An 18,456-nucleotide genomic window follows, 5' to 3' on the forward strand; every position below is an offset into this window, starting at 1 on the left:
TTGCATCTCATTAGCATTGAGTTCCTTCTGGCACTGTTCGGAACAACTCCGGAGTTCTGTGCGTCTGCTTGTCTGTCCTTCTCAAGAACTTAAGATATTCAGAGGTTTCGATGCAGGATGCAGCCTTCTGTAGTTGACAGATGGTGATTTTGACAATATCCAGTGTGTTCAGTGTTGTTCCAGGTCTTTCAATCTTACTCCAGGGCCATCGATTATTACACGGACCAAAACTTCAGGTTTTCGCCAGAGTCACTGAACTTCAACCTTCAAGTATTGGTTTTAATAATAATAATAATGGCCCTGATATTTTCAGATTGCTGGAGATAGCCAGGCACTAAACCTGGATATTCAATTCCGGTCCATTTTTGCAGATCTGATTTTAACCTGTCACGATGATGCCCGGCACTGGCCACTTAAAGTGAGACCGGCCAAAGTTATTCCACCTATTGTGCCACCAAAGTTGGTCACTCTCACTTTAAAAATTGGTGGATAGCCGGTTCTAACCGCTAAGTGGCAATATTCATTGCCGGATAGCCGCTTAAGTGCCGTTTTAGCGGTCATTTGACTATCAGGCAGCATAATGTTTGCTTCCTTCCTATCTTTTCACTTTTAGGTGCATCTTATATCTTAAAAACAATTCCTGGAAAATTGTACTGAAGGTCGTGGGACTGTGTCTCTGTTCTGACGAGAGAGAAGGACTTGACGGATCACAGATCAAGGTGACGGCATGTGACGACAGGTTGTACATCAGGAAAATAGAACATGAGATACGTTGAAGGTCAGGGAGAGTTGGATTTTACATCCAAGTACTGGTGACAGTTCATAAACTCTCTGCCCAGGTGGGTTTACAATCCAAACAGCACCAGAGGTAATAAATGACCTGCCCAAGGTCGCAAGCAGCATAAGTGGGAGAAGCAGAAACCTGGTGTTCTTCCTAGCTCGGTAGGTGATGATGGTGGGCAATGTGATGGGTTCCTGAGCAAGGACACAGTTGGAGGTCATGAACAGAGAAAGGGACATTTTGTCTTCATTTGGGGCGCGGGGGGGGGGGGGGGGGGATGTTAGCGACTGTGTTATTTTGCATGGAAACCATATATGGAAAACACCCACTCTGCTCAAAGTCAGCCACACTTTTCCCTTTTGTGTTTTTTTTATTTTTTTCAATTTGAAATTCTACTTGTCTTTCCCTAGAGCAAATGTACCTGGGAGAGAGTGAGACTGGTTTTCCTGCAGACATTGTATCCAATCAAAACAGGGTGGGTGATTCTTAGGCAGGTACTTTACATGGTTAAAATGCTTTTTCATCCTCAGAAATTCCTTAAGGAGGGCGATTTTCAAAACCATTTACACAGGTAAAAAGCAATTTACAAGTGTGAATAAGGTAGAGGATTAACTTCCCTCCTGCAGCATCAACGTTTTTAGGTGCATTTTAAGAGAAGGCGTCCACGGGGGTCAGGTGTGAAGAATCTAATCACTTTTAACACGTCTCAAGGTGAAAGCATGCATGCACTTTCTTCTGTTTGGTAAAAAAAAATGACATGCAGATGTCCCAGTGGCTCCGAGTGTATAATCTTTTGTTCATTACTGGTTTCTATAGCGCCTGTTGTACCTGGACATTTTCTGAGCTCTGTGACTTGGGAGAGGTGAAAGGTTGACCCGAATGTTGGCATAGGCAAGTTTCCTGCCGATGTACTGTGGTTTTTGTAGGCTTTTGTGTTGGGTCACAGAGGGACCCCAGAATCGAAGTCCAGTGTGTTCTCTTTTGGTAAGAGGTAGGGGTCCTTGGGGGTTTCTTTTTTTCCTTACCACTCTCCAAGTTTCTCTCTCTTGTCTTCGTCTCTTCTCTGTCATGCCATCTACTGACTTAAATCTTTAATGTACTCTGCAAACGATGTTGTCTGGAGATTGCACTGTCAGCTGAGGGCGGGGGCAGGGGAGGGCAGAGAGTATGGAGTGGGAGGGAGAGGGAAGGTGATTATGATGGGACTTCCAGCTTTATCTGGCAAGAAACCAGTCTGGAGTGAATCTAACCAGGTTTGGCTGGACGGATTCGGCTGTTTTGCAGGTATAGTGTACCGGGAAGCTCCACATTACAGCTACAGAGAAGGGACTTCAACACACAGCTGTGTATCCGGCTGTGTTGCAGATACAGGGTACCAGGGAAGCTCCACATTAGGGCTACAGCCAGAGAAGACACCAGAGACAGACACACAGGTGTGTATCCTGCTCTACAAAAAAGTTTGTCTATCGTTAGTAATGGAATTTTACACTTAAAATACAGAGCTGAGGTGGGATTTAATTGTTTCTATTGTGGTGTGTGTATGGTGCTAGATACAGCTTGTGTGGTTCTATGCCTATGTGTGTTGTGTTGTGAATGTCTGTATACATGTGTGTGCAGTGCTAGAGGTAAGGAAATCCTCTGTATGTGTGTGTTGAATGCTTCTCTCTCTCTCTCTGCGTTGTGAATGGCTTTCTGTGTGTGTTGTAGGAAAGGTTATTTGTCTATATGTGCTGGAAGTGGCTATTGGACTATCAAACATTTATATAATGCTACAATCTGTTGGACAAAGGAATACTCAGGATAGATGGTCATCCTGAAGTGTGGGCAGGATGTTTGGTACGTTTTGTCTCTCCTTTGCTTTCACCCATGGGTGGATGTGGAGTCTTTAGTAGAAATGCCTACGTATGTTTATGGTATGTTGGAAATACATATTTACATTCTTCTTGTCCCACCTCTCTAATTTTAGTCCAAGACAGATTGTTGTTGTTTTGTTTTTGTTTTTTTTAGGAACAATAACTTCCTGCTATAAAGAGACACTTCTCTTGCCAAAGCACACAAGGTACATCAGTAGAGACTGAGAGATTTGAAACGCAGTATGGGGTCCTTTTACTAATGTATGCTGAAAAATGGCCTGCGCTGTTGTAGGTGTGTGTATTGGACGCGTGCAGGTCCATTTTCAGTGCGCCTGTAAAAAGGCCTTTTTTTTTTTGGCCAAAAATGGACATGCAACAAAATACAATTTTTGGGCCTGAGACCTTACCACCACCCCATGACTTAGTGGTAAGGTCTCATGCATTAACTGGGTGCTAATCGTCAGCGCGCTTACTGCTGATTATCACCCGGTTAGCGCCACACGGTAGAAAATAAAACATATTTTCTGCCGTGCGTATCGGACGTGTGTAAATAAATGGAATTACCGCCCAGGGCTCATGATAGCCAGATGCTAGTTCTAAATTGACGTACATTGGATGCACGTAGGCACCTACAAGACTTAGGAAAAGGGTCCCTATGCTTGGGTCACTGCTCATTGCTCTAACAACTATGCTCTGAGCAATGGATGTGTATGTCTGGTGTTTGAGTTAGAGAGCTGCACGGCTTCCGTCCCCGCGGGAATCCCGCGGAACCCGCGGGATTCCCGCGGGGACGGAGGCAGTTCCTGCGGGGTTCCCGCGGGGATGGAAACAGTTCTGCGGGGTTCCCGCGGGGATGGAGGCAGTTCCTGCGGGGTTCCCGCGGGGATGGAACCAGTTCTGTGGGCTTCTCGTGGAAATGTAAGCTGCACCTGCACCAGCCTCTCATCTACCGAATACCAATTTATTTGAGTGCTGTCTCTTCCTCCTCTTCTTCCTTGCTTTAACAGCATAAATGTGGAAAGTCTTCCATTAAGGAGGTGGTAGAGTCACAAATGATGACGGAATTCAAAAAGGCGTGGGATGAACACAGAGGATCTCTAATTAGAAAATGGAAGTTATATAAAAGCTAACCTTAAATGGCTGCATGTGTGTGGATATGTCAAGTGACACTTAGATGGCGACTCTGGCTGTGATGAACTAGAGCTGATACCTGGCAGACTTGTATGGTCTGTGTCTCATACATGGCAATCTGGTGTAGGATGGGCTGGAAAGGGCTTAGACAGCAACTTCAGTGGCTGGAACATAAGGACAGTGCTGGACAGACTTTTATGGTCTGTGTCCCACAAATGAGAACATGAATAGGCTGGAGTGGGCTTCGATGGCAACTCCAGCAGTTGGAACATAAGGATGGGGCCAGATAGACTCCTGTGGTCTTTGTTCCAGAAACACGAAAGAAAGACCATAATCAAGTATATAATATCACACTCGTTGATTTAATGATGAATTGATCATGAGTGTGACTATTGGGCAGAGTGGATGGACCGTTCAGGTCTATTTGCTGTCACTTACTATGTTACTGTTAATCCTCTTTGCTCCCAGGCTGGTGCACAGACCTCAGCTCTGACACAGGCACGAGAATCAGATGTCACCTGACCTACTGGCGCGTGCATGTGGCGTAAATGGACTCATCCTCAGCACACACTGCCAGTGAATCAGAGACAAATCTTACATGTGCGCACCAGAGTGTTCCAAGTTCCAACTTCTATTCCTTCCTTGCCTACAGTGCTGTGGCTCAAATCCAGAAAGGGAGCTGACTGGAACTTTCTTTTATGTACTATTAAATTCTTACGGGGATGGGTGGGGATGGGTTAAATTCTTGCGGGGACGGGTTGGAATGGTTTTAATTTTTGCGGGGATGGGTGGGGACGGGTAAGATTCCAGCGGGGATGGGTGGGGATGGGTAAGATTCCAGCAGGGACGGGCGGGGATGGGTAGGATTTCTGTCCCCATGCAACTCTCTAGTTTGAGTTAAGGAGATACAGTGTAGACAGAACTGAGTGTGAGATGGGTAAATACCTGAGTACCTCTGATGTCATAGGGAGAGATACAGCACCCCCTAGAAACAGGATGGCAGAATGCCTTAGTAGCTCCAGCACCCTTGATACAGGGCACAAGATTGGCTTAGTACCTCTAACCTACAGAGCAAGATACGGCACCTCTAGACACAGGATAAACGATATTCATAATACTTCTAGCCCAAGAGAGAGAGCGTTACAGCAAACCTGGTATATGTTTATATTACTGCCCTGCAGGAGGCAGTGACTTACAATGAGTTGACCTGAGGATTAATATAATTATTAAATATCTAAATAAATAGGACAATTATTCATAGAACCAGTATGAGGCAGTCATGATTAATTTCCCTTTTCGCTATGGACAGGTCACGCTTTGTTCAGGTGACTGCGAAGGTACAATCAGGCAAAAGGACAGGGCTGGCAGCTTTTCATGTTGACAATTTATTGTTCCAATACTTTCTTAGTTATTTACAAATGATTGCGAGTAAGGCAGTGTTTTTGGCCATCAGCATCCCCATGGGTATAGAGCCCTGTTCACTGCTTTGTTTGTAGTTCGTCTCCTCCCCCAATGAATACATGTCTCATGTGGTTGAATGTAACTAATCTGAGATACAGCTGAAAAAAGGCATGAACTAAATCCATAATCCCTCCCTGTTCGTCTTCCTTAAATTCAACTGACAAAGCCTGGCCTGGGTGAGAAGGCAGCCAAGGAGGGAAGTGACAGCCCTGTAACACAGAGGGTTCAGTTTACTAAGGCTTTTGACCAAGTCTATGAAGGAAAAAAGCTTAGTATCTAACTATTTAAAGGAGGGGGAGGGGGAGAAAGCAGGGCAGCCCGAACTCCCAGACCACCTACTACTACTACTGCAATACAGTACAGATGACAGATTATTTTTTAAATTTAGTCAACTTTTCAAAATTCAAATAATACATTTAGGCAGCCTTTTTTGGCCATGTTAACATTTTTCTTTACATTGCTTTTTACAGTATGCAAACATATCTATTGAAACCATGTTATCGTAACCACCCCCCCCCCTTAAACCCTCCATTCTCCCTCCTTTATTCCTGCTAAAGTTTGAAATGGGACCAAATAAAGGAGTTGGCATCCAAGGGTACAAATGTACCTGAGCCAAGAGTCTTATCATAGGCCGTCTTCCCACAGCCCAATTTCTATGTGCCTTCTTGGCCCCACTGCAAAGCAAATGTAGTCATCAGATATAAATAATCCACTTTTGTAATTACCTTGCTGGGGTATCTCTCTGTCATCCTAAGTCATCCTATCTGCCGTAAACAGGTTAACTATTTGCGTATATGGAGTATATGGGTGTCTGTAGCGTTTAGCACACCTTAGTAAATGAGGCCCAAGCTTTTGCATCCAGATATTCCTGCATGCACATTGCATCCCTAGTAAGCCATCACTTGGCTACTCCAGTTGTTCAATGTATCAGGTTGGAATCAACTTGTCACTCTGCCTTTTCTTCCATTGCCCCAACACTTTGGAATTCCTGCCCCCAGAAACCTGCTCCGAACAGTCTTATAGTAAATGTATTTATTTATTGTATCCCGCCTATTGGTAGGTTCAATGTGGCTTACATGATTCTGGAGTAAATTGGTTACAGATTGTATCAAACAGTGTTACAGAAGGAGTTTGAATAAACAGTATAGAATTTGTATAGACCAATGAGATTGGTATGTAGGTTAATGGGTTTTAATTTAATTTCAAGTAGACACGTTATGTATTTCTGGTGAGTTGAGCGACAGAAGCCTGTGCCTTTTCTGTCCACTAGCGAAAGCCTTTCTCTTTATTTTCTGAGGGGACTGGGACCTGACCAGACTGACTGACCATTTATTATTTCATCATCTTTCTTTCTTGCCCATCAGAATTGTAGTTCCTTTCTTGTTTCTTGTACTTATTTTTAGAATTCTGTAAACCGCTTTGATATTATTTTGAAAGGCAATATATCAAGTTTTTAATCAACATAGAAGTGCTGTCTAGTCTAGATAACCCTCTTTTTCCACAACCCCCTCCATTTGCCTTTTCCAACAGTTTTTACTCCTCTGTTAATTCCTTTATGTTGTCTGAAGGCTTTGATTTTTCTGTGTTGAAATATCTCCTTCTGGTCCAACTCGTATTCCTCGATCACTTCTGCATGGTCAGAGATCTGTCCTTTCTCCAGCATAATCCTTTGGTTTGCCATTGCTTTTAGGTAATATCAGGGGCAGACCCTAACCGCCTATCAAAAGTGATTAAATGTTGACTAGGGGAGAGTGGGCCCCCTACTGCTGTGGCCCTGGGTACTACCCTCCCTTCCCAGCCTAAAGCCTTGTGCATACTGAATTGGGGTCAAGTGGAAATCTATTGTGCCTCACAGTAATTTAACCCATTGTTTACTCCATATGTAAGAATGAGCTGGTCTTAAAGTAATTGTAACTCATTTTGTGGACACCATAACACTACCCCAAAGGATCGGTTTCCTATTAGTTGCTGTTCTATTCTAATCCCATTTCCTAAAACTTCACTCTGCCACTCTGATAGACCTCTTGAGTTGTTCTGCTCTATTACATATATAGATATAGATAGATGTAATATATATATATATATATATATATACATTGGTTACCTATTAAATTTTGAGTGTTGTTTAAAGTGCTGATTTTGATGCACCAACTGGTCTATGCTACATCTCTGAAATATTTTCTAGATGCTTTGTCAATATATCAGCCACATCGGTATATATATTGTGTGTTTCTTCCTGTCGATTGGCCAATACTCGTAATACATAGTAACATAGTAGATGATGGCAGAAAAAGACCTGCATGGTCCATCTAGTCTGCCCAACAAGATAAACTCATATGTGCTACTTCTTGTGTATACCTTACCTTGATTTGTATCTGCCATTTTCAGGACACAGACCGTAGAAGTCTTGTCCAGAACTAGCCCCACCACCCAAACACCAGCCCCGCCTTTTGCTATTACAGGGGTGACTTCATGTGATAGATTACAATTTAAGAAACTTTTAAAAACATATTTTTTGTGAAACATTTTGGGTTGACTGATCTTTGATTAGACATGGACTTTTCTGTTTGGTTAGCAGCACAATGTTACGGATTGAAATTTATGATCTTGTTTCTTTTTTTGTGTTGTTTTATTGGGGTTTTTTTGTATGTTATTATTGTAACCTACTTTGGATTAAAAGCAGGATATAAATACCACTCTGATAGACCTCTTGAGTTGTTCTGCTCTATAATAAAGTTGGAAATTGGAAACTGCCATATGCCCTCTGTACCTGTGATCTTTTTTTTCTTCCAAATGTAAGCAAACACATTCTGATGTAACTTAGTTCAGAAAAAACAGGCAAGGCTGTGAATAAATAAAATAGCTTAGGTAGGGCCATCGTTTTTATCGCCTTGACCCCTCCCACTGATCAGTAGAGGGGGATGGTTGGGATCATATAGTTTTATTGGATTAACGATTACATTAAAAGTGTAGCAAGCTTGAAGTTGCCCTGCTTCAGCCGTATTCAAGTTAATATTCAGTATTTCAGTTTTGCTTACATTTTTTCTGAATCCTGACACTTGGCCATAGACATGGGGAAGTGAAACCCTTGGTTCTGCTAAGGTAAACAGAATATCATCTGTGAACAGTAATGTCTTATGGCTCCACATGTAATACCCTGTACATTCTAACATGCTGAGCCAAGGGTTACACTGTCAACGCCAATAGCAAGGGGGTGAAGCACAGTCCCACTATGTCCTGCTTCCTTCACTCCCTCTGATTCCCCTCCCCTGCCCCACCCCTCTCCCTTACTTTCCCAAAAACAGATCCATCCCCGGCCCAAACTCCCACTCTCCAACTCCCAAAGGCCCCAGCCAGGCCTACCTTGAAATCTCACTGGTGGTCTAGAAGTTCCTTCTGGCAAAGAGTGATGCCCAGTTGCATGATCTGGCTCTCTGCCTGTCACGATAGTGACTGTATTCCATGCCTACACTCATCTCACCTCCGGGTGACCCCATTCCCTATGGCTGCTGTGGACTGTGTTCTTCCTGTTTCCCAGACATGTTCTAGAGTTAATTCCAGTTCTGATGTTCCAGCACTCTAGACTTGCCCTGGTGTTTCTGCTGCCAAGCCTCACCTGTGACCTCATCTGTAATTGCCTTTATTAAGCACCTGAGAACTTTCAGACTTGCCTTTGCAACAGAGATCTTCAGATGAGCTGTTGTTGCAGTTCCAGCCCTGCTAGTTCTTGTCTTGTTTGTTTCAAGCTTTAGTTCCCCTCCTGCTTGTATCTACCCTGGTTGTCTTTAGCTTCTGTTCCCCTCCTGTTTGTATCTGTTGTTTGTCTGTGTGGGTCAGCTTTGTATCCTGCTTGTGTCTGCCCTGGTTGTCTTCAGCTCCAGTCCCCTTCCTGCTTGTCTCTGCCCTGTTTTGCTTTCAGCTTCTGTTCCTGCCAAGCTTGTTTGAAAATCCTGAATCCTGCTTGAGTATCCTGAATCCTGTTCCTGCCTAGCTTGTTTGAAAAAACTGAATCCTGCTTGAGTATCCTGAATCCTGTTCCTGCCAAGCCAAGTCCGTTCCAGCATCCGGCTCCAGCCAAGCCAAGTCCGTTCCAGCATCCGGCTCCAGCCAAGTCCATTCCAGAATTCTGTGCAGCCAAGCCTGTTTGAGAGTCCTGAATCTTGTACCAGTCTCTCTCTGTTTAGTCTCGCTTCCTGTTGGGTGGTTCACCTGCTGCTGTGGGTCCCCGGCAGCGGCCCAAGGGCTCACTACTCCGGATCATTCCTCACAGTTGTGACACTGCCTAGTTAAATTGATTTGAATATTGATAGAATTTTGACTTAAAAATGGGATACAAATGCTACAAATAAATAAATACATTTTTCAAGATAATTTTTTATCTTCTAGCTGTAGAGCCAGTGATTTGCAGCAGACCTCCAGCAGGTTTATATTATTATTATTTGTGGCATTTATACCCCGCTCTTTCCCGCTCAATAGCAGGTTCAGTGCGGCTTACAAAGTATGGTACAAAGTATCACAGAGATAATACAAAGTATGGACAAAGTATCACATAGATGACATAGTTACATAGAGTAGGACAATAGTGATAGATGTGGGGAAAGAATTGGAGTATGGGTAATGCTAATGGTATGGAATTAGGATCGGGGTTTTGGATTGGAGTATGGGTACTGCTAGTGGTGTGGTATTAGGATCGGGGTTTAGGATTGGAGTGTGGGTACTGCTAGTGGTGTGGAACTAGGATCGGGGTTTAGGATTGGTCATTTGGGTAGGCTTGTTTGAAGAGGTAAGTCTTCAGGAGTTTTCGGAAGGGTAGGTATTCATTGGTTTTTCGGATGTGTCGAGGTATGGCTTTCCAGAGTTGGCTGCCTATAACAGAGAAGTTGGATGCATAGTAGGTTTTGTATTTGAGGCCTTTACAGTTGGGAAGATGAAGATTGAGATATGTTTGAGAAGATTTGGACCAGTTCCTGGCTGGTAGATCGATCAGGTTGGACATGTAGCTTGGAGATTCGCCATTGAGGATCTTGTGGATCATTGTGTGGACTTTGAAGTTTATACATTCCTTGATGGGGGAGCCAGTGAAGTTTTTCTCAAAGTGGTGTTGCGCTTTCAAATTGTGATTTGCCAAAGATGAGTCTAGATGCTGTGTTTTGGGCGGTTTGGAGTTTTTTCATGATCTGGATTTGCAGCCAATGAAGATACTGTTGCAGTAGTCGGCATGGGTGAGCACTGTGGATTGTACTAGATTGCGGAAAGTTTTCTGTGGGAGGAATGGTTTCGCTCTTTTCAGTATCCACATCATGTTGAACATCTTTTTCATCGTGGCTTTTGCATGAGTTTCTAAAGTTAGGTGTTTGTCTAATGTTACTCCTAGGATTTTTAGATTGTCGGATATTGGAATTGTAACGTCGGGGGTGGTCAGGGTGGTTGGGAGCTGAGTAGCATGTTGTGTACACCTCAAGAATGAAAAATAAAATAAGCAAATCTCCCATCTATAGCAGGCTTTTGAACTCTGACCACAGTCATCGATGGTTTTAAAGCTACTGACCTGCAAGGGCTGACCCTAACCCAGATATTAAATGCCAGGTCATGTGTGGGCACAGGCATTGAAAATTCAGGCCAGCCACAGAGCTAGACATTCAGGGACGACCTTCACATAGCTAACTGGGCAAAGCTTGCTCTGCCTTTTCTAATTAGCTATGCAGACACCGGCACTGGAAAAAGCCAGTGACTGCATAACTGTCAACTCTTGCCTGACTCCGTCCATGGACCGCCCCAGTATTAAGCTCACAGTGCAGCAGTGGTCAGAGGGGTTTTCACTGCCACTGAAATCCGAGGATGGCCCACTGATTGGGATTTAAGTAGGCAGGAATTTCTCTTGACCATACAGGCAACTGGGCAGTGCCGAGAGCCCAGAGGATGTGGGGTGCCCAGTGCCTCTCCACCCCCCGGCGAAAGGACACCCCCCCCCCCCCCGGGGTGCATTTTACCTGCTGGGGGGGTGCCACGCGCCTGTCAGCTTCGCTTGTTCCATGCTCCCTCTGCCCTGGAACAGGAAGTAGCCTGTTCCGGGGCAGAGGGAGACCAGAACGAGTGGAGCCGACAGGCGCGTGGCAACCCCCAGCGGCTTGCACCTGGGGCGGACCGCACCCACTGCCCCCCCCTAGGAATGCCACTGCTTTCCTGCCCCCCAAGAGGCCACTAGACCTCCAGGACCATTCAAAGTAGGCCTAGGGGACTAGAATGTGCAGGAGGGGTGCTGGAAACAAAAGTGGGAGTGGGGGCACAGGGCCCAATAACATGTTCTGCCCTGGGGCCCAGATCATTGTCAGTCCACCCCTCCTCTTGCCTGCTTAAACACCTTTGAAAATCTACCCCAAATTATTTAGTTTCAGTTCTAGACATCTTTCTTTTGTCTATTCGTCTTTCCGTCTGTTTGAGTGTCTCTCTCTGTCTTTGTCTCTGTATCTCCATATTTCCTGTTCATTGCTTCATTCCCTTTCTTTGTCTATTGTTTTCTCTCTCTCTCTCTCTCTCTCTCTATATATATATATATATATTTCCTCTTATCTCTTCTTTGCCTTGCTCCCTTACTCTCTCTGTGATTTTTTTTCTTTGTCTCCCTTTCCTTTGTTTTCCCTTCTTTCTTTCTCTTCATATTTCCTCTCCGTCTTCTTTACCTCATTCCTTTACTCTCTCTCTTTTAATTTTTCTTTGTCTCTCATTTGTTTCTCTCTCTTTTGTAATTTCTTTTGTCTGACTGTTGTTCTCTCTCTCTCTCTTAAATATACACATATTCCTCTCCATCTCTCTCTTTTAATTCTTCTTTGTCTCTCATTTGTTTCTATGTTTTGTACTCTCTCCCTTTCCATTGTTTTGACTCTTCCTCCTTTTTTTTTTCGCTGCTGACTTTATTTTCTCATTTCTCCTATATCTAGGTATCCAGAATGCCAGAGGAGGAGAAGAAAGAAAAGGAGGGGCTGATCGAGTTCTACAGTTCATATCGTGAACTCTACGAGTTCTTTTGCAACAATACCACAATCCATGGAGCCATCCGGCTTGTCTGCTCCCTGCACAACAAGATGAAAACTGCTTTTTGGGTGTTTCTGTTTTTTGCCTCTTTTGGGCTCATGTACTGGCAGTTTGCGCTTCTTTTTGGCCAGTACTTCAGCTACCCAGTCAGCATCAGTATGAATGTGAACTCGGATACACTGAACTTCCCAGCTGTCACCATATGCACCCTGAACCCCTACAGGTCAGAAGCTGAATTGCAAGAACTTATCAATGTACATAATCAGGTCAATACATCCAGCAGCCCACAGGAAATACATAAATTCTGGCTATACAAGTTGCTGAAAGGCAGAATTTATGCTTCCGATTTGGGGTGCTGCTCTTCCTGCATTTAGAATGCAATGTACAAGTTGGCTGCTCTCCGTATAATCTGCATCCAATTCTAAATGTGTGAACAGCAGGTCTAATTTTACACAGAGAAGATATCTGTTAACAGTTAAACATGGATTTTCCGCAGTACCCCTGATATTCTTGTCACTTAAAATCCACATAACTGTGAAGACAGAGCTTACAGTTAAGCAGCGAGTGGGCTGCTGGATGTTACCTTCAATATGTTAACTGCTGTGGATGGTGTCAGTCTGGGAGGGTCCCGCTGCTGAGGTTGTGACCCCTAAGGGGTATCATGTGCAGTAAGTTACATGTACTTTGCAAAGTCACAGAAGTGGATGTAGGTGGATAAAGCTGGAGAAGAGAGTGTCCTAGACCCTCATAGGCAGCAACAGACAAACAAGGAACAGGGTGGATCTGAGACTGAACTCTGTGTGTGTAGGGGGGAAGGAGGGGTGTTATAAGGAAGAGATTAAGACTGCAAGGTTCAGGAAAAGGGTTATATGCTAATAAACAAGAATTAATGTCCCACTAATCTCAGTATTGGGAATCCATGTCCCACACTAAGGGGCCGATTTAATAACAGGGCCTACTAAGCAGGAAAGACACACATTTTAGCCAGGTAACATACAGTATGTACCTAACCTTTCTGAAATTACAACCTCCAGTCGGGACTGAGAGTCAATATAGTTGAATTTTGATCTTCACATCATGTTATTAAGGGAGGAAAAAAAAAGACCTCCGAAACTGCAAGACAAAAACATCTAACTTTTCTTTTGTCTCTAAGGCTATTCAAGTTTCTTTCATTGGTCTTAAAAACTCCCAATTATCTTTCATGGTCATTGTAGAAAGAGCTCTACGGGCATTGCGGAGAACAGCCTTCCTCAATAAGAAAAGTTGCTGCTCGCTTGAACCTTTGAAGCACATTAGATAAAACCCCCGAGTAAGCCAGAAAGCTTGGTGAAATGGTGGCTTTCGGTGGGTTTGGAATAAGATAAGTCCTTAGCCACTCACGTTGCATTAGTGATTTTTACACATTGGAAATTGAATTGCATATATCACAATAGTTGCAGAAAGACTTATATTCCACTTTTGGCATCACATCATAAACAATTCTTGGTTGTTTTTAAACCCAATGAAAGAAACTTGAGCAGCTTTAGAAACAAAAGAAAAGTTATTTGAAGGTGTTTTTGTCTTGCGGTTTCTGAGGTCTTTTTTTCTCCCTTAATAACATGATGTGAGGGTGAAAATTCAACTCTATTGACTCTTGATCCTGATTGGAGGTTGTATGACTGAGATTGTCTGCATCATTTGTGGCTACTCTCTTCCTCCGATTATTCGACCTGCTCAGAGGTGGCCTTAATTATGTGTGTGTATGTCTTGGTTTGTATGGATTGTCACATATGTGAATATTTTTATTTAAAAGGTGTATAGGTGCCAATCCTGCTCCCTCTCCTATTCTGCAGCCCCCAGAATCCGTTTGAAAGTCTTTACCTCTTAGAACTTAGAAAAGAGGCCTCTTAAAGAAATGTAAGATAGCCCTTAAGACTGGCTATTTAAATAGGTGTATTAACTTCTCTCTTAAACCTGTAACATTGGGTATAAAATGGGGCTATTTCTAGACCAGCTATGCTCCTGTTCCTCCCCTTTTGCGTGCACCATGAAAGCTGCTCTACCAGGTTAAATGTTCTTGTCCTATGTACTTCCTCCTTTCATGTGTCTTTCTCCATAATGTCTCATTTTTTAATGAGTTTAGCCTCATAATCTGTTTTCTCTTTGTTTGCAAGTATTAATTTTACATTGTGTACCACCTTGATATAGTTTTTGAAAGGCAGCATATCAAATTTTTCAAAATAAAGAAATAAGAACGTACCTGAGCATATAAAATGCAGTTCTGCATGTTCGAGTCCCCAAAAGATTACTTCCTAAGAAATCAGGTCCCACAACCTGCAAAGTTAAATGTTCTATGTTTGTACAAATCGGGAAACATTTCTCAAGAACTTGTACAGATGAGAGTTCATACGTGTTCAGGTAGGAAGTCACATCTCACAACTCTGTATATCTGATAAACCTTGTCTTGTGTACTTATGGGAGAGAAAAGTTACATTCTTGGGCATGGAATATGGAGTCATTTAATCTCGACAGAGAAGAATTTCAGTTGGAGACCAATTAAATGAAAAGAAAAATAAAGCTTCATACATGGCCATTGTGTGTGCTACAGTTGAGGATAAAAGCCTTTGCCGGTATGTAATCTGCTCCCCTCTGACTCCAGGTATACGAGTGTGCTGGATGAACTCCGTGAACTGGATCAAATAGCACAACAGAAATTGTATGAGATGTATCGGTACAACTCTTCCAGCCTCCAGAACCGAGACCCCTCCACTAGGAGAGAGCGACGTAGCATCTCACCAGTGCTGGTGCAGCTAGAGAGGATTCCACCTGAAGAAGGAAGTCTAGGGGCTAAGCCCCAAAGGAAGCCTCGTAGGCCAAGATCCAACGTGATGGACGACAGCCCACCAGTCGATAAGAAAGACTGGAGTATTGGGTTCAAACTGGTGAGAATCAAAATCACTCTGGGAAGGATTTACGGAACAATGAAGGAGAGATAGTGGGACTGTACTTGAAGGCACGTATTTAAAAATGGAAAAAACTTCATGGTAGCTTGTTCTATCTTCCTGTCTAGAGTGCTGGGAGGGGAGGGGGACAATGCTCTAGGTGTGTCTTTTGTGCTTTTTGACTCTTTCTTAATATAATGCTACAGTTCTGTGGAGATTAGGGTCTGACGTGACTTGAGTAGTGAGAATGTGTTGCAGTGGGAAGGGGGCAGTAATCACATTTGCTCCCATCATGATGGTTCCAGGAGCTCTGAAGTCTCCTTTCAGTACAATATTTGTCAATATCATCTCCTGTTATTCTTTCAGTGTGACGAGAATGGTAAGGATTGCTTTTACCAGAGGTATTCCTCCGGCGTAGATGCAATTCGGGAGTGGTACCGGTTTAATTACATTAATATCCTGGCCCGAATCCCTGATGGAGCTATGCTAGCTGAGAATCAATTTCAAGATTTTATCTTTGCCTGCAGATTCAATGGGGAACCCTGCACCAACAGGTGAGAGGGGAAGGAGGGAGGGAGTGGGTCATAGGGGAAAGTGGAATGGATGGATACGTCCTGCCCCAACAGGTGAGGGGGGAAGGAGGGAGGGAGTGGGTCATAGGGGAAAGAGGAATGGATGGATACGTCCTGCACCAACAGGTGGGGGGGGAGGAGGAGGGAAGGAGTGGGTCATAGGGGAACGTGGAATGGATGGATACGTCCTGCACCAACAGGTGAGGGGGGAAGGAGGGAGGGAGTGGGTCATAGGGGAAAGTGGAATGGATGGATACGTCCTGCCCCAACAGGTGAGGGGGGAAGGAGGGAGGGAGTGGGTCATAGGGGAAAGAGGAATGGATGGATACGTCCTGCACCAACAGGTGGGGGGGGGGAGGAGGAGGGAAGGAGTGGGTCATAGGGGAAAGAGGAATGGATGGATATGTCCTGCACCAACAGGTGAGGGGGGAAGGAGGGAGGGAGTGGGTCATAGGGGAAAGTGGAATGGATGGATACGTCCTGCACCAACAGGTGAGAGGGGAAGGAGGGAGGGAGTGGGTCATAGGGGAAAGAGGAATGGATGGATACGTCCTGCACCAACAGGTGGGGGGGGGGGAGGAGGAGGGAAGGAGTGGGTCATAGGGGAATGAAGAATGGATGCATACGTCTTGCACCACTGCAGTTGGTTATAGGCTAGTAAGAAGGGGGTGGAGAGCATGAGAGGCAAGTCTGTTTTGTACCATAAAGAAACTTTCTTTCATGACAATCTCAAAAGTGGTACCATTCATTGGAATTTACTGATATAAGAAATACATGTTTTATCAAAATAGTTTTCTATCTTTCTTACCTGTTTAAACCTCTGGCTCTTTTTTATTTTCCTGTAGTAACTACTCCACCTTTCATGACCCTATTTATGGGAACTGCTACACATTTAATGAGAACATTACCACCAACAGCAAAATATGGACCTCCTCCATGCCTGGAGTCAATAATGGTAAGAAACTCTGGGAGCTGTTCCATGGGGTGGGGGGTGGGGGGGGGGGTCATCCAATGAATATAAACTTAACCAGTTATGATTTTAGCGGCCAGAAAACCTCCTGGAAATTCAATTCCGTTCACCAGACAAGGGCCTTGCATTGAATTTCTGGGTTGGCTGCCGGGCTCCCTCCCACAGTCTGAATATTGGCCCCACTATATCTGACAAGGCCCCCTAATCTTTGGGCCCCAACACTAACTCTAGTTTGGCCATATCTTATTTCTTCCTTGTTTTTGGACCTGGAAGTCCATCTCTTCATTTGCTGAGTGGGGTTATAGTTAGCCTCCATTGCCCCTGGTACAAAAGAAGTACCTGAATATATGTAAACCGCTTTGAATGTAGTTGCAAAAACCTCAGAAAGGCGGTATATCAAGTCCCATTTCCCTTTCCCTTTGCTTCTGAAAACTCTCCCATCCACTGCTTTGCCAGGATTGTCATTGATGCTTCGCACAGAACAGCAGGACTACATCCCATTATTGTCCACGGTGGCTGGTGCTCGGGTGATGGTTCACGGACACAACGAACCAGCATTTATGGATGATGGAGGATTTAATATACAACCTGGGGTGGAGACTTCCATTGCTATGAAAAAGGTGAAATAATATTTATAATTCAGAAACCTAGATAATATGAATGATCAAGGAGTTTAACTGTTGAAAGCAGCAAAAAGGACAAATGAAAAAGACAGGAGAGTTACCAAGAAAAACAAGGAGAATTGGAGGAGGGACAGAGGGTGAATGAGCAATGAGGGAAAACCTGACATTTCCTAAAAGGAGCAGATAAATCCTTCTTTAGATACAAAATGACCAACCAAAGCGGGGAAAGGTGAGGTAACAGGATTTGTAGAGGGGCCTGAGCTTAACATGGCTGTGCTCTTGGAAGTGCTGGTGTTGATATGCAGGAGAATTTTCGAAAGAGAAGGGCGCCCATCTTCCGACACAAATCAGGAGATGGGCGTCCTTCTCTCAGGGTCGCCCAAATCGGCATAATCGAAAGCTAATTTTGGGCGTCCCCAACTGCTTTCCGTCACAGGGACAACTAAAGTTCCCGGGGGCGTGTCAGAGGCGTAGCAAAGGCAGGACTGGGGCATGCCTATGGGCATCCTCGAGCGATAATGGAAAAAAGAAGGGCGTCCCTGACGAACACTTGGCCGACTTTACTTGGTCCTTTTTTTTTTATGACTAAGTCACAAAACTGTGCCCTAAATGACTAGATGACCACCAGAAGGAATCAGGGATGACCTCCCCTGACTCCCCCAGTGGTCACTGACCACCTCCCACTCCAAAAAAAAAACAACTTTAAAAACTTTTGTCTTTTTTTTTTTTAGAGTATGGGTGAAGGATGTCCCTCACTATGCCTCCATCCCTGCAATGGCGGTTGAGGACGTCCTTCCCTGCAACGGCAGTTGAGGATGTCCTTCACTATGCCTCCGTCCCTGCAACAGCAGTTGAGGACGTCCAAAATGTGGATGTTTCTGTGAGAAGGATGTCCATGCCTTTGCTATGCCTCTGACACCCCCTTTATTTATGTGAATTTTGGATCACAAGTAGCAGCAGTGGGATTTGAACTGGCCATCTCTGGATTGCAAGACCAGTGCTCTAACCACTAGGCCACTCTGGCACTCCTCCAATGCCCTCCACTCCCTTGAAATCTGGCCGTCCCTGTGGGGGGGGGGGCAGTTGAGGGCATCCAAAATGTTTGAAAGAAG

General features: G+C 44.3%; 1 protein-coding gene across 2 annotated transcripts in view; it reads left to right on the top strand.

The window, feature by feature from the left end:
- The first annotated feature begins 2,009 nt into the window (after nt 1–2,009).
- The window catches only part of SCNN1A (sodium channel epithelial 1 alpha subunit), a 31,680-nt gene continuing 15,233 nt past the window's right edge, over nt 2,010–18,456 (top strand). Inside the window, exons 1-7 of one of the 2 annotated variants that reach the window (XM_030187399.1) lie at nt 2,136–2,214; nt 2,789–2,840; nt 12,165–12,481; nt 14,897–15,179; nt 15,546–15,733; nt 16,597–16,706; nt 17,178–17,341. In XM_030187399.1, coding sequence (XP_030043259.1) covers nt 12,174–12,481; nt 14,897–15,179; nt 15,546–15,733; nt 16,597–16,706; nt 17,178–17,341 — 1,053 coding nt within the window. In that variant the 5' untranslated portion in view covers nt 2,136–2,214; nt 2,789–2,840; nt 12,165–12,173. Of the gene's footprint in view, nt 2,215–2,788; nt 2,841–12,164; nt 12,482–14,896; nt 15,180–15,545; nt 15,734–16,596; nt 16,707–17,177; nt 17,342–18,456 lie in introns of both variants that reach the window. The other variant, XM_030187401.1, reaches the window with a different exon arrangement.

The sequence above is a fragment of the Microcaecilia unicolor genome, chromosome 14 (assembly GCF_901765095.1).
Source record: "Microcaecilia unicolor chromosome 14, aMicUni1.1, whole genome shotgun sequence".
NCBI lineage: Eukaryota > Metazoa > Chordata > Amphibia > Gymnophiona > Siphonopidae > Microcaecilia > Microcaecilia unicolor.